At 34.1% G+C, this 24,177-nt stretch overlaps 1 protein-coding gene across 1 annotated transcript in view; it reads right to left on the bottom strand.

Annotated features, from left to right (window-relative positions):
• Positions 1 to 10,251: 10,251 nt before the first annotated feature.
• LOC118746499 (verprolin-like) overlaps positions 10,252 to 24,177 on the bottom strand; it is a 50,684-nt gene continuing 36,758 nt past the window's right edge. The window contains exon 2 of the mRNA XM_036480346.1: positions 10,252 to 10,513. Within this exon, the coding sequence (XP_036336239.1) occupies positions 10,252 to 10,513 (262 nt within the window). The remainder of the gene's footprint in view (positions 10,514 to 24,177) is intronic.

Genomic DNA, 24,177 nt, shown 5'->3' with positions numbered 1-24,177 from the left:
AAATACTAATGCATGAAAATCCTAACCTCAAAAAAATCACCCGTTACGTGAAGAGATTTTCCGAATTTTGCAAGCTCCTACTATCGTAAAATTTTGAAACAATTATCTAATTAAAAATCTATATACCAACGGTGGGCAAACGTGGCTCTTTGAGCCAAATGCGCCTCTTTGCTTACCAAAGTGTGGCTCTTTTAACTTTCTATTTGCTTAGAACATAGAGCCAACTTTCTAAAAAACACATTTCTTTGCTGGGCATTCTTTTCCATTGTGTTGTTTTTTTGCTTTATTCTTTTTATATACACATACTCAAATTGAGATCGGAACATTACCCGCAATCGGAGAATGAAAATTGGCTTTCTGACTTAACCCCTTGTGGACCGAACGTACTTAGAAGTACCAATTAATTTATTGGCTTGGAACATCTTTAGTAAAAATATATGTGAGCTTTTTAAACATCGGTACTTTAAAGTACACTATATTACATCGAAATAAATCAAATATTATTGTTTGACAACTCCGAGCGCTTAAATAAACGGTTATTTGGAATCAGTGTTAAGCATTCGCTGCTCATGATCGTTGCGTTATTTTGGAATGGCCAAAATTTAGAATATTTTATTAATTTCGACCATTTAAGTGCTATATACCTCCCAAATAACTATTTTATTTATCTCGCAAACAGTACTTAACCAAGTATTTGCATTATTTTGTGTTTAATTGAGAAATATATTCAACGGACTGGTAAGTACCTTTGGGCCGCGGGTACCTCTAACTCAAACACTTCCTCAACCCTGCTATTCTTATTCACATGATACCGCCATGGCAGGATTGCGATCCAAACGTCTAAATAGAGATTAAATTTTGGAAATTTCGGAGGAAATTCCAATTGATAATGAGGAAAATACAGATATTGAGAGTGAAAGCGATTGCGAAGACATTATACATATGTCCTGATGACGACGGTGTAATGGAACGCTACTTACAAGAAATATTAGAAGACGAAAATGTCGAGCCTAAGTAACTTGAAGACAGTCGTTTTAAAGAAAGCGCAAATCGTGTTCAAGCTGATAATTTAGAACAAGTTCATTCGAATACCGGAGGAAATCGTTTACGTAGTAGTATTGAACCGAATCGCCACTGGAAGCTAAAACAGCAGGAAACAAGTATTTCTGATTTCTTTTTACCAGAAGGACCTGTAACAGGATTTTTCGAATCGTATACAACACCCACAGAATATTTTTAGGCGCTTATTGCGGACATCACCGAAAATATAATATTCCAATCGAACTTGTATGCATCCCAAAAGTATACAGTTTTAAACTTGAAGAAAGGTGAGTTGCGTGCTTTTATTGGAATCAACTTTTTCATGGGGTATCACAAACTTCCAAGTTGGAAAGATTACTGGAGCACGGGTGAAGATTTTTATCTTCCACTTGTTAGCAAAACTATGACTCGTAATAGATTTGATGAGATTTTGGGTAACTTGCATGTTAACGATAATTCAAAGATTCCTAACGAAAATAAGGATCGATTTTACAAACTTCGACCAATGATCGATGGTTTGAATAAGAAATTTAAACAAGTTTATAACGGCACTCGATAGCTTTCCGTTGACGAATCGATGATACTATTTAAAGGACAAAATGTAATGAAGCAGTATTGCCCAATAAAGCCAATAAAGAGAGGATATAAAGTTTGGTTCTTGGCTGACCAATATGGCTATATAAAAAAAATGTTCTATCTACCAAGGCAAGGATGAAGACTAGGACTTACCGATTTCAGGCTATCTTCTAGGGGTATAAGTTTCTACAAGTGGATGGATAAGAAGGCAATTTTTCTGGCATCCAATTTCCATGGAACTGAATCAATGATCGTTCCTAGGAGGGATCAAAAAGGCAATGTTAATGATGGCATTTTCAGCGATGGTCAATGCTAACCTAGCTTGGTTATCACACGGTGCTTTAAGCATCACCTACTCTCCACCCCTGGAGTAATTTTTGGTACGGCTTGCAAGCCACACAGGGCTCTGCATGAATGCATCCCTGAAGAAATCCCAGCTCATTGCTACGGCAGCTAGAGCAAGACTCCTCCAATGGAGTCCCCCAATTGATACATGGTAAAAGGGTCACATCTTACGCTACCGCTTCATCATCCTGCCCGCATATCTCTCTCTCTCTCTCTCTCGCATAGCAGGCATATGGAGTCAGTGATCGGACTACTACCACATTGTGGTAGATGTGCCACTTTTTTGAGCATCTACCACATATTCGCGTTTTTGAGTAGTTTTATTTTAGCTCGACATAATTTTCTTAATTTTAAGAGCAAAAATTGGCCAACACTAAACACGATGTGGTAACAAGTATGATATAATACAAGATTCCGCATTCCCGAAGACGATGAAATTTCTCAAATAAAAGTACACAAAGCCGAAATGTAAAATATTAAATTTTCTCAGTAATCAATTTTTCGACGTGGTTTTATTGTGTTAAATTTGCAAAATATATGACGTATATAAAGAATTAATAGAGAAAATGTTAAAAACGGCGATTTTTGTGAAAGTATCAGCAAATTTAAGTGCATCTAAAGTTTCCGAGGCGGTTTAAGTTTACTTGAGAATTTTCAAAATCGGCAAATCCCAATTAGCTGTTTCTGGAACGTGACACATTTGTTTGTTGATGTGATAAAAAGAAAAGCTGGCAGCACTCCGCAAGGTTGCAGAAATCTCTTAAAATATGTTCGAAAAATATCTTGATATGGAAGGAACTGCTTTACACTGTCAAGGAAAAACCTTGTACTTTATTATACTAAAATTAAATTTTTTAGAGTCTAATTTAAAAGTTTGCAATTTAGGTGAAATCTTGCAGATTTTTTTAATTTTTGTACAAAGTTTGGTCCAAACCCAGAGATCTACCACATTTTTTTACAGATTCTACTACACAGAATATTTTTAAAGTCCGATCACTGCATGGAGTGCGTGGTTGCCTTGATGTGCACCTTTCAACCACATGGCCTCATTGAGTTCGATATATAAACGCTCGCACCAAAGATTATCCCTATCTCCTCTACTCCTCTAACTCGATCAAAACTCTAATCCTGGTCTCCCGCTCTCCCTCAGCTAAACAATATCCATTAAATATTATATCGGTAAACTATCGAATCCCGAAATAGTCTCGAGAATGGTTTGGTAGGAAATTATTATGGTTTTAAAATTCTGTAACTCTGTATTTTAATATTATGTATTGCAAAATTCTCTATTGAAAAATCGGAAAACGATATTTTTGACAATATACTTATTTTCTTTATCTATAGGTTTTTCGATTTTTTAATACAGAATTTCGTAAAGCAAATATACATATACATAGTTTATATTAACGTATTGCATTAAATTATAACTAATGTTAGTTTCAGAAACAGTTAAATTTATATCCTTTCATTAGCGCACACAAGGGGTGGGGTTTGGGGTTCCCCCCCCCCCCCCCCCCCCTAAAGCTAATAACCTGAAATACAAACTGTATCCCAAAGCCAGCTCTCAAGAAAAATCACAAGAAATATTTTTTATTATAAAGCACTTTGCTTTTGCTGTAAATTTTCTTGAAGAAATAAATATACGAGCATTTTTTCTTGAGAGATGCAAATTGATTTAAGGAATTTTGATAGAAGAAAATTCCTATTTTATTTCTTGTGCGCCATTTTATATGAATTTTTCGTTTTTTTTTTTTGAGAGCTCTTAAAAGTTTAACTGCGAATGAAACCTAAAAATATGCAATGCATACTCACTTACTGAGCCTAAAAGAGTTTACAACTGATATGTCCTTAACAAGGATTCGAAGATTTAATTTGCCCACTTCGAATTCGTTCCACCAAAATTGTCTACATAACAAAAATTCAAGTTCACTTAATTTTCTCGGTATTCGAAATATTAAAAAAATTAGGCAATCTTAAAAATTCACCATCTCATTCGAAAAGCAGAAACCAGATATCGAGGAAAATGAACATTAAAACTCTTTTTTTTAATTTTTTTTATTACTTTTGCAAGTTGAGCGCATCTTGTGTTTATAGAACTTTATATTAAACAAGTAATTTCAAGTTACGGGAAGACCCTTGATTTCCGATAAAAAAAAAGAATTATTGAAATCGGTTCACGTGGTCCAAAGTTATGCGTTAGCATACTATTCCGACGAATTGATAATCTACCCCTTTTTCGAAGTCGGTTACAAATGTTTGAGTTTTTTGCTAATTTTATGTAAATAAATGCAAATTATGAAACTTCAAAAAGTTTATTTATTTATTACATTATTATATCTGAAGCGAATTTTCAGAACTATAAACCCCTCCCAAAATATATTCATGGGTGCGCCCCTGTATCCTTTACAGATTAGAATGTTAAAAGCCTGCTTTTGTGCCTCACGACGATCACTCTGAGTAGTGCAATAGTTTTTATAACACTTTTCGCATTCGCGATTGCGGAGCTTCCTCATTAAGTTTAACATTTGCACTCGCTTTCGCATTCGCAATAATCAATGCGGAGCTTTTGCGAATGCGAATGTTGTGAAAGTGCACCGATAAAACGTATATCTGGCAAACAAATTGACAAATTGTAGCCAATATATTTTGCCTGTGGCCGTGGAAGTATTTGTGTAACAAAACTAGTCAAATGTCATATTTATCAACTTTGATAAAATTGTCTTTAAACATATTCACCCTAATTGCGAGAGTCCTGACGAATACAAGTCGTTTTTCGAGAGTCGAATCGTATCGAAAATTTCACGCCATTGCCTAAATTTTCCACTCGACTAGTGTATTAAAACGGAAAAACTTGGTAGTACTGTATAGTTTTCGCCGATTTTCTTCGTTTACTTATTTCAGCATGACAGTAACCAATGCCAATGTTGTTGAGTCGTACAACTTAGCCTAATTTACGACTTATGCAATGAGGCTGATTATTTCTTAAGCTATATAACCGAGCTAAGCGTACGTCAAAGAGAACATAGTAATTTTAATAACATATATCCTTTTGTTTTCTCTTCTTTAAATACCTGCATCGGATCCTTTCTTTATTATGATTTTTTTTTGGACCGATCTTAAAAAAACTACTAGACATTAAGAAGAAAGTCTCAATCATTTCAAATGGGGCTCTTCGGGGAATTTATTTTTAGCAAAAATTTTAAAAACAGTAATTTTTTTACTTGTCGGGCAATGTTTTTTCATAGGGAAATATGTACATTGGCTCCTTGGCTAAAAGCCTCTGTGGTACCTACGTCTCCCTTCTTTGCTATTTGAAGTCAAAGATTAGGCTCCTGGAATAGGGATTTCCAGCAGAAATGGTCAACGTCTGGCTATAAACAGAATCGATGCTCAAATAATTAAAAACCTATAGGTCTGATCTTTAATTAGGTAAGAATTACGTAACTGTGTGAGACCTTTGTCATTCGTGATTCCAATAATTCAAATGCTAATTAAAAACGGGATGTTTTTTTAAAAAATAACAATATTCTGATCGGATTCGGCTGGCAGCCACGACTTTGAAAACAGAATTTTGTTCAAAATTTTCATTCCTGGAAAATAATAATTTATTTTCCATATCCACATATTTAGCTCGCTATAAGCACAAATTTTTCAAACCAGTCGCAAAAGAAAGTATTCAAAATTAATTACAAAAACTAAAATCGAAAAACGCTGATGAAGTTACAGATTCCTCTAATTCTGAAACAGCCAAAGGAATGAGAATGAATTATTTTTATTCAAATTCTGAAAGGGCCAAAGGCATGAGAATAAAGAATTGTTTTTAAAAACCTGACACATCTGGTTTGGCTTGTAAGCGCTGTTAAAACAACGATCTCGCCATTATGATAAATTCTTCATGTGAAGATGAAAGTCAGGAGGATACAACCGACATTTTCAGCCCCGATGCAATTCTGATTACTTTTTATTAAATATAGGTAATATTCCAATTTTTGTTCAATTACTAAATAAAACAAGAAAGAAAGTCTAAGTTCGGGCGGAGCCGAACATTAAATACCCGGCGCAAGTATTAAATATATGTTTTCCACCTCTCCGAAAGCTACCGCTACATGATAAGCCGGCGTGTATGAATTTTAAGTAAACTAGCGTCCTTAAATTTCAAAATATTGAAATTTCAAGCATTTCTGAAATTTACCGTTATATGAAAAGCGGCCGTAATTTTAGTCCGATTTCAACAATTTTCAATGGTTTACATTTATGTGGCAAGCACAATAACCACACCGAGTTTGGTACAAATTGCTAGAACGGTTAGCGAGATACATATACGTGATCATAAGAGGTCGGCGCCACGCCCATTTTCCAAAACTTTATCATAAACGTATTTCCTGGCAAAGAATTGTTGCAACCATCATTTTGAATAAATTAGCTTTAATATTTACTGATTGATCGAGGATTTCGTATTTCTCGAAATTACCGTTATATGGGATGTGGGCGTGGTTATTTAGTATTTAGTATTTAGTATTTAGTATTTATTTATTAAGCCAATCAGAATAGAAAATCTTACAGGCTAAGTAGAAATATGTGATAACAGTAGGCAAATTACTAGTATACATAAATGGCTCACTTATAAAGAGGGTTTATTGTATTTAAAAAGCACTCTTTTGAACAAGAAAAATCTATTTCCAAATAATTAGTAATTCTATTAAACTCAATCAAGGATCTAGTAATAGGAGCATTGATTGCATAAAGAGCTTTGAACAGACGAACGTTGAAGAACTCAGAGTTCCTAAGGGCTCTGGCAGGAATATTTATGAAAATCCTCTCCAGGAGCATGGGGCAGTCAGTAGCACCACGAAAAACGTCAAAAATAAACGACAGCGACAAAATTATTCTCCTGTTCTGCAGTGACTTTAAGTTGATCAATAGGCATCTAGACTCATAAGTCGGAATGGGTTCAGAAAAGCGTAAGCTGCGCAAAGCAAAATATAAAAATACTTTCTGAATCCGTTCGATTCTTGCAATATGGCACTGATAATAAGGCGACCAAATAAAACAAGCGTACTCAAGTTTAGAGCGCACAAATGCGGTATATAAAAGCTTTAGCGTATAAGGGTCAGTGAACTCTGAGCTATGACGTCTAACAAAAGCAAGCATGGCATACGATTTCGAAATGCAAAGGTTAATATGTTTTGCGAAAGTAAATTTGGAGTCAAAAGTTACCCCCAGATCTTTTATTTTATTAACCCTTGTAAGGGGCGAGTTAGATAAATGGTATGAGGTTTCAATGACGTTAACGCGTTTTGAAAAAGTAATCTGAAAACATTTTTTTAAATTAAGAGTTAACCGATTGCTATTACACCATGTACTTAAATTATCCAAATCTAATTGCATCAGTTCAGAGTCATGGTGACTGTAAATGGGTGAATAAATTTTTAAATCATCCGCATATAGTAAAAATTTTACTGTAGAAAAACAGGAGCGAATGTCATTAATAAACAATAAGAAGAAAAGTGGACCTAAGATGTTCGATTTTACAAATTTTCGGCCATTTGGTATGCTGTACCAGGCCAAACAACTGTGCCAAGTTTGAAATAAATTGATGCAGCGGTTACCAAGATATGCACAAGTAACCATAAGTGGAAATGTTAATATTCTTATTTTTCGTCTAAAATTTATTATAAATATCAATTTTGAGTGAATTATCTTCAGTAGTTACTAAAATATCGCAGTTTTTGTATTTCTGAAAATTACCGTTATATGGGAGGTAGGCGTGGTTATTGTCCGATTTTGCCCATTTTCAATACCGTCCGTCCTACGCCCGAAAGAAGTACACGTACCAAGTTTCGTTAAGATATCTTAATTTTTACTCGAGTTATCGTGTGCACAGGCGGACGGACAGACGGACGGACAGACAGTCAACGCTTAATCGGTTTCTCTTTTCATTCTGATCATTTATATATACATTTGTCTATATCTATCTCGATTCGTTTTGCCTGTTACAAACAACCGTTATGTGAACAAAGTTATAATACCACAAGTGCGCTCGGGTATAATAAGCATTATTAAATATTACTAACTTTCCATTTTTTTATTTACCTAAATAACTTAATTTACTTACCTAATAGTTTCTTAAAAATACTATACATCCGCGGATGCGAATCGCAACATCCCTAGTATACATATGTGTATTTTCAGCAGAAATAAAATCGTAAACTAGTACTGTTTAATGTATTTATAAAGTTATGACGAATTCAAAGGTACAAACGATGAATCTGCAGAAACGGTTTTTGAAGACATTAATGCGGAAATACAGATTTATTTGAAACAATCAGAAAACAAAAGTTGTGACGATGTTTTAAAATTTTGGGAGAAAGCTTAAGATTTTTCACTTCTTGGAAGCTTTTCAAGGCAAATTTTATAAAAAGCATCTAGCTCAGCAATTATTGAAAGAGCTTTTTCTGTGTCTTGCAGAATCTTGGAAGAAAGACGTACACGGCTGCTTGGTGATAACCTCGACAAAATATGATTCTTAAACAAAAATATGAGCTAGTCATTTAAAACTTACATTGAATGAATACTCAGCCAGCAAAGAAACGTAAATTTTGCCGACAGTGCATACAAAAAACTCCTACAGTTATCATTCATTTTCTTCTCCGAAAACGTTCGAAAAAGATGCTATTTGAATGCAATATTTGTATTTTATTTGCTCAAGCTAAATAATTGAAAGCATGCATGCGTAGTGTGGCTGAGCGTGCAGAGGAGTGTGCCGCTATTTGTTAGCTTCCAAAAGGTGCCGGGTTCGAATTCCGTCCGGCGCTTCCTAATTTTATTTTTTTGAACCATGAAGAAGTATCTGTGAATTGCAGAAGGAAAGCGTATTGAACGAAAAATTCAATCAGCCGAAAAAGATTGCACCCAGAAAAAAATCAGCTAAATATATTTATCTCTACACTTGATTTGGTTATAGTTACATTATTTCGTTATATTGATGATTAATTTGGTATACTAATTTGTATTGGAAACGCTACGTTTTATATCATATTTTGTTTAAATATGTGGTTAAAATTTCAGAAAACAATTTTTATATAGAGAATTTTATCTCATTTAAAAACATATAATTATGTATATGTATATGGTCTTTCAAATGTTGGTACTTTTTCGGCTAATTTCGTGAATTTCTTTAGCCATTTCCTATAAAATTATAAAACTAATTTATCATCCCTGGCCCATATGGGCTAACGCCTTCCCGTATCAGTAAGTCAGTAAGACGGTGTGTACATACATACATACGTACGAGGGTTGTTCCTAAAGTTCTGGGAATTGTGCTATAATTAAATTACGCAGAACTTATAGGCAATGTTATTGTTGCCAAACAAGTTTTGACATGTTTATGACATATGCATATCTGGTCTGAGTTAGGTGTTCGACTGATATAGATGCGTTTTCATAGCACTGTTTTTGTATGCATGGAAGACGCAGCAAATTCTCAAAGAGCAATAGGTTTCCTTTTGTGGAAAGAAGGTGTGAAAACATCAGAAATTATTCAGCGGAGCACTGCAACAGGCACTTGTCGAAAAACAGCCTGGGCATTTGCAACCGTTATTGCAACAGGATAATGCAAGACACCACACATCGCAAAAAAAACGAAGGATGTTTTGAACGATTTACGATAGGAATTTGTTTCCGCGCCCACTTTATGCCCAGATCTTGCACCCATTGTTTATCATTTGTTCCCAGATTTGTAAAAACTCTTACGGGGTGTTCGATTTGAAAGTTTAGCTAACGCAAAACGTGCCATGAATAGGTGGATTGAAAAAGTTCTTTGAGGACAGCTTAATTAGTTTATTGTTGGGATAAAGGTATTGAGTTAAATGGAGATTATGCTGACAAATTACACTATAATACTGACGAAAATTAACAAGATAATAAAAATTATAGCTAAATTCCCTGAACTTTGGAAACATGCCTCGTTAATACAAATAACTGCCCAACAATGTGACAATTTAACAATTGTATTTTTTCGTTGGACCAATAATGTAAACAAATGATAATAATTAAAGTCATTAAATAAATTCATCGAGAAATAGGTATTTCAATATCAAAACCGATAAATAAATTTAAAAATGTTTGGATGAATGCGAAATAATATGTAAACACAAAAAGCTCTTTTTCTGACAAAATTTAAAAAGCATTATAAGCACACTCTCATTCCTTTTTTGGTTACTATACTGCCTAAAAATATCTTAGTTCGTTCTCTGTGACCCAAAGTTTACTTTTAAAAGCATTAAATTTTTAATCAATGTTCATGCTTACAGGTATTGGCTTTCCGGTTGGATCCAATGGTCGATGAAATGCTGATCCCCCTTGTGCTAGCAAATGGTATGGATGACCGCCGGTATAAAGTGGAAAGTCTTGCGGTCTTAATGGACTGTGCGGTGGAATAGGCTTTTTGAATTCATCATGAAAATCCATTGAAATACCAATATGATGTTGATCCTCACAACCAGGGCTAATGGGCGGACTAGATCGATGTGAAGATGTTGGAGATTCTGATCTGGAATATAATATTGTGAAGAGGAAAGCTTTGAGTAATTAAAAAAGAAAAATTATGAATGTTGTTGTATAACGAATATTTGAATCATGTATACCTATGTATATGTATATTTGTGGAAATTTGAAAGAACTATTCAAAACACTAAATCGTACTAAGTGATAGTAGCTGCAATTTAAGATGTTAGCCTTTGTTAGCAGTGTTGCCGGGACGTCATGAAAAAATGTATCGTAAATGAAACAAAAAGTGGATCAAATGTATCACAAAATATTTATTTAAGTATCAAAGTATCAAGTTAGATAATACTTAAAAAAATGCTATTTGGTTCCATACCTTTGCTTTTTATTATTGTCAATAATCGAAAAGTCATGTAATTCGCATTCATACACCTACAGTGAAGTGAAATTGAACAACTCTGTTATAAAATTTGTTGACACTGCAAGAAACCTAGGGATAATTTTCAATAGAACCCTATCGTGGAATACCCACATTTATAGTGCAATAGGCAAGGTTTATGGCATGCTCCGTTCGTTATGGACTATTCAGCACTTTACCCCAGAGAAAATTCGACTGCTTTTAGCTAAAACATTTCTGTTACCAACCTTGTTGTATGGATGTGAACTGTATGCCAATTGTGATAGTCTGTGTCGTGGCAAACTTAATATCCTCTACAACAACATCGCCAGATATGTGTACTGTGTAAAACGTCGTGATCACATATCTGTTTTTGCCTTAAAAATATTTTCTATAAAGTTCGACGATTTATTAAAAGTAAAATGCCTAATGCTGCTTCACAAGGTAATTAACTCTCATGAGCCCAAATACCTAGTTGAACGAATTCAATTCACGAGATCGGCCCGATCACTTAACCTGCTTTGTATGACATACAGTTGCCTTGTATCTGAACGTCAGTTCTTTGTTTTTGCTGTTCGTCTTTGGAACGCTCTGCCATATAAGATCAAAACTATCCGAAGTACATCGCACTTTAAAAATGAGCTCTTACATAATTTTTGCCCTCTAAATTGCTAAGATGCACGTACACATATATTTTTCTTTTTTCTAATACTTCTTTGTTCTTCTTCTCCTCCTTACACATTTTTACAACCTACGGTTTCCCTTAATGTTATTTTTAAGCTTTTATAATTATAATTAAATTAAGTTCAAACACTGTAAAATAACTCATGGTTGTGTGTTTGATTATAATAAATGAAAAAATGAAAATATGTATTTACATGAAGCAAAATATTTTACATACTGTGACAATCTATCAAAAAAGAGATTATTATTTTTAATGTTTTATAGAGACGAAAAAAAGTATTATGTATAGATTTTATAGAAACTTGAATTCCAATATATGTACATACTTAAAACTATGAGCTGTCGATCATTTACGTTAATTATCAAATTTCACATAATTCACATTCTACGTTGGAAATTATGTCAAAAAGCTGCGACTGCCTTCAGTGTCGACTTTATTTTACTATGAATACGCCCCATCATATTCTCAACAGTTTGTAATGAAATTCCATTTCTCTTTTCATATTGGATCAATTTTATATCTGCAGAGCTATTTATGGAGCAAGTAAAGTAAATTAAGAATTAATGAAGTGAGCTCTTTATACATGGTTCATTTAAAGCATTTTTTAAGCTTACTGACCCCAAAACGCTTCAATATCTTCGACCAAATTTTATAAGCTGCCACTGCATATTAATATTTTCTCTTTAACATGCATCAAAATTTGTACTACGCGAAAAATTCAAGTATCTCGCGAAATGAGCGAAGAAATAAAGTATCTGCCGAAAATATGCCCAAACACGTATCACTTTTGAAGTATATGGATCAAAACGGCAACACTGTTTGTTAGTAGGCTCTTTATTTCTTTTTAAGCCAGCCAAGTTTTATATAAGCGTCCACAGATATAAGCTTTAGGGTTGTTTGAAACTTTCACTACATTTTTCTAAATCTATATGCTGTTTTATTAGGCCAATTTATAGCTCTAGGCGACAGAACGCACACTGGTCGGAAGAGGCGGTTTCTTGCTTCAAATTCAAATTCATTAGAGACTGAATCCGGGAACCCACATTTCCTAGGCAAACTGCTACTGCAACAGACCTGTAATTTACGGTTCATAGATATGTGTGTACGTAGGCATTGCTTTAAATTAAATTAATTACGGTTCATATGTATGTGTGTGTGTTGAAAAAGAAAATAAATAAAATGTCAGTTTCATACAATACAAATTCAGAATATCGTTGAATTATTTTAATATCGATTGCAAAATTATAAACAGTCTGGACTAAAAAAGAAAAATAAAAATAGGAAAAGAGTTTTTCCTAATAGCGCGGCAGGCAATGGCAACCTCCGAGTGATTTTATGTCATGAAAAACAGCTGCTCATATAAACACATCACCGTTCGGAGTTGGCGTAAACTTGTAGGTGCCTCCCCTTTGTGTGACAACACCTAGGCGCGCGCCACAAATCGGAGGAGAAGCTCGGTCAAACACTAACATATTGTGTAAGCGCCAATTAAAAAAAATATAAATCCATTATCATGGATTGCCATAGATTTTGATTTAACAAAAAAAAAATTATTTCTAAATCGTTTTTTTTAGTTTATATGTATTGGCTGTCCTAACCCAGCGAAATACAATCATCAAAATTGGTTCACAAGCAAAGAAACTATGCCCTGACATACATACTTACATATATGTATATGTATACATTAGAGTGGTTGTAAAAAATCAACTTTCAATTTTTACAGGTGCACCTTTAGAAATGTGTTATTTATTGAAAAAATACAATTTTAAAAGTTTGAGCCGGATCGGAGCATGCCTTCACATGCCGAAAGTGCCGTGAAGTTTTAAAAAATTACAAATTTAAAGAAAATATGATATTTTTCTGCTTTAGCTTATGACAGATTCTATCTAAAGTAGAGTCCGACCGAAGGTAAATTTTTCGGCCGAAGCCGAACCGAACGTTCGGTTTTAATCAGGGATCCAACCGATTATGACGATCTCCGCAACGATGGATTGGACGCTTGGGTCCCATTTTATGGCCACCTAGATCCCCGGATTTAAATCCTTTAGACTTTTTTATTGAGGCTGCTTCAAAGATTTGGTGTTTAGAACTTAAATTACCACCATCGAACAACTGCCGAACAAAAAAAATGAGAATTATGTACACGGAATTAAAAGATCATTTATTAAGAGATGAAGGATGTGGTAGAAGGCAGCCATTTTGAACATCTTTTATAATAAATAATAAACTAATACCGAAACACATTACGTTGTTGTTATTTGTCCCATATAATTAAAAAAAGGTAAACCTTTATTAATTGAAATTTTCTCGAAGACTTTTAACCCAGCATCCTTTTAGATTCAAATCGTAATAACAACAGCATAAAGACTTAGAGGTTATAACTTTTATATCATTTTGGAATCCCCATTAAAGACGTAAGTTTTAAGGATTATTTTCACAACTTGTGTAGTACAAAATTTTTTCACCGCGTATCGTCAAATGTAGAGGTAAAAATTTATTCGGGATCAAAATTTTTTATTGGAGTTAATTTTTAAACATTTTAAACACAATGATTGAAAAAGTGTTATACTCTATCGATAGCGGAATAAGTTTAGATAAAAATAAAAAAGACTCAACTTCAAAGTTTTTATTTGTAGAAACGGCATGTAAAAAATCGACCGAAAGTACAGATTTTTCAAAAATATAAAAAAGTTAAAAAATCTCGAAAACCATGACACTTTTTATAAGTTTTTATCTTTTTCTTTGGTAGACCATAATATCGCGTACTGGCGGTTAAAGGGTTATCCATGGCTTCCTGGACACCCTGTATATAAAAATGAAATGTTTTTTTATGACCGCGATGCCTGGCCAATTTCAATTCTGTAAAAAGTGCTGTTTTGCACCTTCTGTGTGGAAGAATTTCGATTTAAAAAAATTTTTAATTTTGTCTTGTTGCTGTTGTGGGCGCTGGGGTCAGGATATTCCTAAAAATTGCAATACTTGCTGATTTGGCTCATATTTAGAATACAATTTAGCCAATTGAAAATAAATATTTGGGCTTAAAACTTACACCATAGGTGGCCCTGTGGCCGAGATATCCCCAGAAATTATTTTTCGTTAAGAGAAGGATAGATATATGTACTACTGGCTTATACCAGCGGCGTTCACCCCGCGCTTTTATACAAATAGGAAAAATAATTTAATGACGTTAGATATTATTTCTGTGCCCATTTCGTTATAGCTCTAGGCATACGAAATATATCAATCCCTCTAAGTTTACCTTAAAATATTTCCAGGTATACGACGCGTGAACGTGAAACCTTCTTGGAGGTGCCACGGCGAGTTCTAATATTTCCAACTCAAATTTAGTAACCTGGCCTTGATAAAATACCACTTCTCATTACTGTAGCCTCAAGAGAGCTTTAGATTATAAGGTCGAGCCCGGCTCTCCCTTTTCCATTTAATGAAATTAATTCTGTCTTCCACAAACACCTCCAGGGATATGTGGCAAGAAAAAGTAAATTTGTACTGGAAGTGCCACGCCCCTTTTTCTTATAACCCTAATCTTCTTCTATTAATTTAGAATTGATTTTACATACCCAGTACCAAGTCCCAGTACTCTACCTAATCTTCTTCTATGAATTTAGAATTGATTTTATATACCCCAGTATCAAGTCCCAGTACTCCACCATGAACACCTCTAGAGATAAGCAGTATAAAACAGTAAATTTGTACGGCAGGAACGATGTCCCCTTTTCGAATAACGCAAATTCTTCTCTATGAGTATGGAATTAATTTTGTATACACATCTCGGTGCCAAGTTCCATTCCTCTGCAATAAACACCTCCAGAGACATGCAGCATAGAAAAATCAATTTGCATGGGAGTTGCCACACCACCTTTTCCAATAACTCTCATATTTCTCCATGAGTATGGTATTAGTTTCACATACATACATGCATACATATGTCTTTCCATAACAAGCTTGAGTGCTTTACCCCAAACATTTGAAGAGATATGCAATATGAAACTTTCAGCCAGTATGGGAGGTCATACGCCTCTTTTCCAAAAACGTCCATTTTGCTCTGTGAATATGAACATAATTTCACACAATATTGGCAAACTGTTAATCTGATTAACGATTAAAATGTTAATCGCGTTTGACGATTAAAATTAAGTACTCGTAATCAACTGTACGATTAATGATAACATTTTTTCAATCGTTAATCGCTGGCTGCGATTACGTTTAATTAATTTAACACATTAATCGGTAATCCAATAAAAAATAAAATCTGATTAATTTGTCTAGTTTGTCCCAGTTTGAAACCAAACACCAGTTATAGTAATTATTTTGTGTTTTACGCTTATAAAAAGCACGTAATATAAAAAAAATTATAATTATTGTTATTACTAATACATAAACTGGGAACTTTTATAAACCTAGTTTGTAAAACGTTTGTTGGTATATATCTTAATGAAAATGCACACCAAATTGCTTAGATTGATGAGGAAACCCGACATAGCCATACTGGATTAACTTGCTTTGTGTGCACAGGAAAATTCCAGCATAACTTAATTAATCACCAAACCTACTTCACCAAATAAGGAGTTAATGATAGGTCATAAGCTATCTGTGTGCAAACTTTCATGCAAATCAGTTCAGTCATTTCCACGTATTAATTTAATTAAACTTTCCTAATACGTGATAACTCTTAAAATAGTAGCCTATTTTCTAACATTGGTCATAAGCTATCTCTGTGCAAAATGTCATGCAAATCTGTTCAGTCGTTTCCGCGTATTAATTTGATTAAAACTTTTTTAACAGGTGGCAACTCTTCCAAAAAATTAGCCTATTTTCTACTGTAGGTCATAAGCCTATCTGCTTGCAAAATTTTATGCAAATCCGTTCAGACTTTTGCGCGTATTAATTTAATTAAACTTTTTTAGCAGGTGGTAACTCTTAAAAAAGTAGCCTATTTTTCAACCTAGCTCATAAGCTATCTGTGCGAAAACTTCCATGCAAATCAGTTCACTCATTTCCGCTTATTAATTAAATTAAACATTTCTAACAGGTGGCAACTCTTAAAAAAAGTAGCCTACTTTCTAACCTAGGTCATAAGCTATCTGTGTGCAAAATTTCATGCAAATCCGTTTAGTCGTTTCCGCGTATTAATTTAATTAAACTTTTTTAACAGGTGGCAACTCTTAAGAAAAGTAGCCTATTTTCCAATCTAGGTCATAAGCTATCTGTGTGCAAATTTTCATTCAAATCCATTCAGTCGTTGCCACATATTAAATAAATGAAACTTTTTTAACAGGTGGCAACTCTTACAAAAATAGCCTTTTAACCAATCCGGCCCATAAGCTATCTGCGTACAAAATTTCATGCAAATCCGTGCAGTCGTTTCCGCGTGATGATTTCCCAAACATCCAAACATACAAACTTTCACATGTATAATAGGGGTATTCTCTGAGTCTTGCAAAGCCCTTGCATGGTGCACAGATTGCACGGTAAAAACCGATTTTCGTATGGGACAGCTTTGCAAACCGTGCAATCCGTGCACCGTGCAAGGGCTTTACAAGACTCAGAGAATACCCCTAATATTTATAAGATATATTTATTTGTGGAAGTATGTATATATGTATGTGCCAGGTTGCAGCCTAAACGGACGGACAGAATCGAACAAAATTTTGACAGAGTATTGATATAATACCTATGCCTATTATAGGGAGAAAAAAATTTGGATTCAACAAGGGGGCGTGGCACCTGCCATAGGCGTGGAATTTTTTATCAGCTATAACTTCGAAAGCATATGTCACATGAACTGGAAATTTGGTATGCGGGCATAGCTATGGTAGGTTAATTTATTAAGAATGTTTATCCCGGGATCCCGGTCTTTTTTAGGCAAATAACCCCGAAATTTTGTAATGTCGCTATGTTCGTTTACGGCGTAAACTTTACGCTAACTACAAACTGTCCATATCCGAAGCGAGAGTTTTCCAATGTTATCCGCGGCTCCGCTTCATATGTATGTTTATGTTGGGGAGAAATAGGTACGATAGCAACAAAATAATGTAGTAAGTATTTATACATATAAACATGCGCATAGCAACAGAAACAACAAATGTACCATTTGGACACCAATCAATGTTATCCATTCCCCTGGCTGATGTTTGAACCGTAACCAAAGAACGTTTTTTTTCAAACGTAGTCAGTGGCGGATTTAAATATTTGCCGCCCCTAGGCAATTCATAACTTGCCGCCCGTTTTTCACGAAAAAAAAAAAATATATATATATATCAAATATGATTGTTATTGTCAGTGCTTTATTACAATATAGTTCGTTAATAATGAAATACATAACGGAATTAACAAATTCGACATCAGCATGGATAAGGTATTCAACAAAAACCCTCTTTCAAACACTTCTTTTTCACAGTTCTTTACGTCTTGATTTTTCAGCTGCGAATTCGCGGATAATATCTTCACAATCGATAGATAGAAACAAATCTGACTCTATAGTCAGCAACGCAAGAGCATTCAGTTTGTTTTCGCTCAATGAAGATCTGAGATAGTTTTTCACGCGTTTTAAAACTGCACTGAAATGCTTTAGAGGTTTGGACAAGTAGAATCCAATTATCAGGACATTGAAGTAGCGCTATGCGAGTATACAAAATAAAATCGCTCATCCGGAAGATTTTTTGACCTCGCGCAAGACAAACAGAAGACCATACACAGATACACTGCCTAATTTGACATACGACGGAAGCTGACCTTCAGATTATTCACGTTATGATACACTTATGAAAAACTGGTGGGCTTGGAATCAAGAATTTTCTCGAAAATACACGCTCGTTTTTCGGCAGTGTTGTCAAGTGTGGTAACCTTTTAGATGATTCTCGTTCTCGGGGCAGCGTGTCGGCTGTTTCTTTGCGTCACGCGCAGGCGCGCCGTCAGAATGAAACTTAAATGGAAATTTCAACGACTGCTATACTAAGGAAAAATTCGCAGCGTAATTCTAATTTTGAATTGTATTGAATGAGATGAATCATTAATAATATTTTACAGACACAAACACAATTTCAAGTGCAGCTGAATCCAAATAAATTTTTTTCTTTTAATTTAGCTGTCTTAAATTTTGCCGCCCCTTAATTCTGCCGCCCTAGGCTTCAGCCTATGTTGCCTGTACGATAAATCCGCCACTGAACGTAGTGAACAATAATAACCGTTACCTATGGAGGTGAATTTTTTGGACATAGTTTATGACCTGGTGGTAAATTTTACCCCTTCGAATTTTAGTTAGAAATTTGAACACAAATTGGCCATTTTATAATAATTTTTTCTTTTCAACTAAGCTACTAGATTTTTAAGTTAAAATAAATACAAAATTTTATTTTTTCTTTTAAAATCAACAAGTGGGACTCACTTTACTTCACAAGGCTTTTATTATTCACAAGAACGAAAACATCACATAGTAAACTTATAAAAAAAAGTGTAAAATAAAAATTAATCTAAAGCTTAAGAAATTAAATTAAAGAAATACAAGAGAATATATTAAAAAAATGTAATTGTAAAAAATACAGGTCAACCTTCCTTGAAAGAAAAAGTTGCATACACGTTGAGCAGTGGTAATTTTTACACCAGCATCAGCATTTCTCCGCCCACGCTACACCTTCCACAGCAAAAACATACCTGAACAATAACGACAACGAAATGAGAAGATACTGAGAGAATTAAGTTGCTGGAGCGCAACATAGGAGAGTAATTAAAAAAAATTTAAAGAGGGGGTAAATTTTACCACCACCTTCACAGTTAAACCTCTAGTAGGCTGAACCGCCTCCAAACGGTCGTTAATTAAATACCTTTTTAGTGCACCTATAATAATTTGTTTCTATATTCGTAAAGCACGATCTTTAGAAACAAATCGTACTTTTACGGCGGTGTAAACTTTAATCCATTATGTCAATCCGTTTTATTTTAATCGGCAGTTGAATTACAGATTTTGACACGGTTAAAATTAATTATTTCTTGTTATTTATTTAGTAATTTCGTAATTAAAGAAATTTTTTCTTTTGAAAAATTTTTTGATATAAAAAAATTCGGTGGATTTCGTAGTTAAAAGCACAGTATTTTCATATAAGTTTTATAATTATGTCACCATTCGAAACGGAGAAAATTGCTTTCGAACACAGACCGTCTACAGACCGGCTTGCCGACATATAAAAACTCAGTTTGCATTTTTGACCGTCTGCAGATGGGATTGCCGGTTCGTAGGTCAACATTGTGTAAGAGAAAGCTAAACTATGTGTAAGTATATCGGGAAGCCCGTCTCCAGACGGTCTTGGTTTTTCTCCCCTGTAGGACAGATCGAAAAGGACATCATTTTTGGATTTCTAGTGCTAAATTCACCCATTCCTAAATTTTTCAACTCATACAAAAACTGGCCTACTAGAGGTTTAAAGGATAACAATATTTTGTAAATTTCAATATCAAATGAAACGTAAGAAACAATATGGCTCTTCCCACTGAGCTCGGTATTCGGTAACTCGGTGTCCGGTAATTTTTTCTAATGTACATGGGAAAATTTTACCGAACACCGACTTGCCGACTACCAAGCTTTGGTGTGAAGACCCATAATATCTACGATAAATGTAACCTGCCTATGTATCTGTGTGTAGCAGGACAACGTCTGCCCGGGCTTACTAGTATTTTATAAAATTCAACGAATGATATCTCATTTTGAAGGATTAAAACACAATTTTGCAGGAAAGATTCACCGGTTGCGGTAAAAAATAAAATTGTTTAATAGATTTACCATCCGCTTAAAATTCTAGTGACTTAAGTATATATTGACTAAAATGGTGGGGTGCAATAATACCATACGCATTAAGGCCATAATGGCTTTATTTCCATTTAGTTTTGGAAATAAAACCATAATTTCAATTCGGCCTTATTTCCAACTAGAAATGGAAATAAAGCCATTATGGTTTCATTGCGCTTTTTTAAATTTTAGTTTGGAAAACATAAACCCAATTTTTGCGGAGAGCGACGCGCGGCATGGCGCGGGGTAGCGAGCAAATGTGAACCCCCCTAGTTATGTACTCGCAAAATTAAAGCTTACATAAGTACATATATTTATTTTCCAATATCCAATAAATCCGGAAATATCAGATAATTATTTATTGCATTTTATTAGTAATAATTTGTATCAATTTAAATAATTCAGTATCAATTTCAAATATTTTTCATTTTTGCCTCAATTTAATCCAGTATCGACAACTGGTGAGACACACACATATTTTACGTTAACAGAATGGAACAAAAAATTGTTAGTTAGAACTACAACAAGACTTTATATATAAATCAACATTCCATCTTGAACAATCGCACGGCAAGTTGGGCATAATATTTGAACTCCAGACTGCAAACTCCGCTCTTTCATTCGGTTGAAACAATCGCGACAACATTTACAATGCTTACATGGAATAAACAAACCTCACGCTCTTTTTCACAGCAAATGACACATATGAGATCTCTTTACTCAGTGTGCACCACATCTTCACATATGTCTTCTTCAGCGTCATCATCGGTGGTTTGAAATTCGTTTACAAAGTTTTCTGCAAACATCCGGCTCTCTTTTATAGAAAGCTGGTTGAGAATATCTGCCAAGGTATTTTTTTTTGTTTTAATTGGCAGAGGCGCTCACGAATAAAATGGGTACGATTTTTTAACCACTTATGTTTCCCTTTGCATAAATCAGAAATCTGTTGATTTTGCCGCATCTACGTACATCACTAAGAACGTTTAGAAATCTATAGAAGTTTCCTTGTTTCGGCAGTTTCATCCTTACCTGGCTGTGGAAAGCTTCCGCAGAGCTGCTAGTCGTAATGGGCTCTTTGTACACAGAAAAATTTTCAGGATGCTGCTTACATCAAATATTTCATTTCCACTTTTGAAAGGAATCATTTAGCAATAATTTCAGCTTACCTTATTCATCCACTGACGTTTGATATATATGACGAAACACTTAAACATGTTTCCATTCATATCTTGTTTTATAAATTGTGGACTAAAAGCTCGCGGCTTCTACAATTTCAAAAGCTGTTTTGAAATGGGCACAACGTTGAATGTGCTATCAACTACATAATTACGTGGTTCCGATATATTCATAGCTTTCAATTCCTTGCAAATAGTAGGTGACGCGAACAGTGTATATGAAAACTCTTCTGTTATAATTGTGTCAATACAAAATTTTGTATCCGTTTCATATTTCGACACATGGTACAATAAAAACATTTTAACATCAAACTTACAAAAGTCAAAGTTTTCGGGAGAGTAAAATAACCAGTAAGAAGGTCTAAGTTCGGGCGGAGCCGAACATTAAATACCCGGAGCAAGTATTAAATACATGAGTTTCACCCTTTCGAAAGCTACCGCTACATGGTAAGCCAAGGTGTATCAATTTTTAGTAAATTAGAGACCTTAAATTTCGAAATATTGAAGTTTCAAGCAGTTCTGAAATTTACGTTATATGAAAAGCATCCTCAATTTTAGTCCGATTTCAATAATTTTCAACATTTTTCTTTTATGTGGCAAGCACGAGTTTGGTACAAATTGGTAGAACGGTTACCGAGATACATACAGTGCCGGACAATAGTATTGGCACAGAGAATTTTTCGCAATATATGCAAAGTTTTTTATTCTAATTTATTTTCAATATTTTTTAATAAAAATATAGTTCGTACTTCACCAAAAAACATAAAAACAAAATCTCTAAACTTTGTGCAAAACTCAGGAAAATTCAATAAATTTGCATACTAATTTGCAACTTCTTATTCAGATTTTTTACAGAAATTCTAAGTATGTAGTTTTATAGCCCAACTAATTTTAGTATAAGAAAGTGCAAGTTTGAAGTATCTAAAAAATTGCGTTGATTTTTTGACATTTTTTTAGTAGAAGGTGTTGCTCATTTTCTCCATACAAAAAATAATTGTCGAACATACTTTGTACGGAAGGACCTGACTGAAAAAAAATTGCCAAAAATCAACGCGATTTTTTAGCACCTTCCAGCTTGCACTTTGTTAAACTAAAATTAGTTGAGCTATAAAACTGCATACTTAGAATTTTTCTAAAAAATCTGAATAGAAAGTTGCAAATAAGTATGCAAATTTATTGAATTTTCCTGAGTTTTGCACAAAATTTAGAGATTTAGTTTTTTATGTTTTTTGGTGTAGGACGAACTATATATTTATAAAAAATTATCGAAAATAAATTAGAATAAAAAACTTTTCAGATATTGCGAAAAATTCTCTGTGCCAATACTTTTGTCCGGCACTGTATATGTGATCATAAGTGGGCGGTGCCACGCCTATTTTCCAAAATTTTATCACAAACGTATTTCTTGGTGAAGAATTGTTGCAAGCATCAATCTTAAACAAATTACACAGGCCAACAAAATTTTTACCCAGAAACCAGACTATACTTTCCCGAAGGTTTTCGGTGTGCTAAATTCAAATCCACAGAATTGCTCTATCACATCAGGATTTTGAGATATTCTAACCTATAAGTGCAAAAAATGTCGTTTTTGCCCATTTTTGAAGTTGTGTATTTTTTCTCAAAAAAATACAAAAAAGGTGCTAAAGCACAAGTTGTTCTCTTTAAAATGGCGTTGAGTTTGCTCAAATATATTTTTGCTTCGCTGAGATAATACATTTTTAAGTTTAAGTTTTAAGTGCTGCGGATAATACACATGGCCGCTATGTTACTTACATGATTTTAAAGATATAGAAAAATTGGAAAAATCCGTAAACTTAAAATTGTAATATCCCAGCGAAAACATTTGAGAAAACTCAACGCCATTACAAAGAGAAAGACTTTTTTGTATTTTTTTGAGAAAAATTACTCTGGCTTGCATACACAACTTCAAAAATAGGCAAAAACGGCATTTTTTGCACTTATAGGTTAGAATATCTCAAAATCCTTTGGGAAAGTATAGTCTGGCTTCTGGGTAAGGAGATCGGTCTTATTTTTGTCGGACTGTGTTAGCTTTAATATTTACTGATTTATCGGAGATTTTGTTTTTTTTTCTATATTACCGTTATATGATAAGTGGGCGTGGTTATTGTCCGATTTTAAAAAATTTCGGCCGTTTGGTATGCCGTGCCAAGGCCAACAACTGTGCCAAGTTTGGAAGAATTTGGAGCATCGGTTAATAAGATATACACATGTAACCATAAATGGGCGTCATTTTCCAAAAATACATAATATTCTCATTTTTCGTTTGAAATATCAATTTTGAGTGAATAATCTTCGGTAGTTACTAAAATTTCGCAGTTTTCGTATTTCTGAAAATTACCGTTATATGGGTCCGATTTCGTCCATTTTCAATACCAACCTACCTTGGATAAATGGAAACCCACATACCAAATTTCGTTGAGATATCTCAATTTTTGCTCGAGTTATCGGGTACACGGCGGACGGACAGACAGATATGGCTTAATCGACTTCTCTATTCATTCTGAGCATTTATGTATACATTTGTCTATATCTAGCTCGATTCGATTTGGCTGTTACAAACAACCTTTATGTGAACAACGTTAATACATATACCCTTGTGCACAAGTGCGCTCGGGTATAAAAATGAGCGTGT

The sequence above is a fragment of the Rhagoletis pomonella genome, unplaced genomic scaffold (assembly GCF_013731165.1).
Source record: "Rhagoletis pomonella isolate Grant_MI unplaced genomic scaffold, Rhpom_1.0 Rhpom_scaffold_00010, whole genome shotgun sequence".
NCBI classification, from domain to species: Eukaryota; Metazoa; Arthropoda; class Insecta; order Diptera; family Tephritidae; genus Rhagoletis; species Rhagoletis pomonella.
Note: the sequence above shows the minus strand (reverse complement) of the source record. Positions and strands in the feature narration are given on the sequence as shown.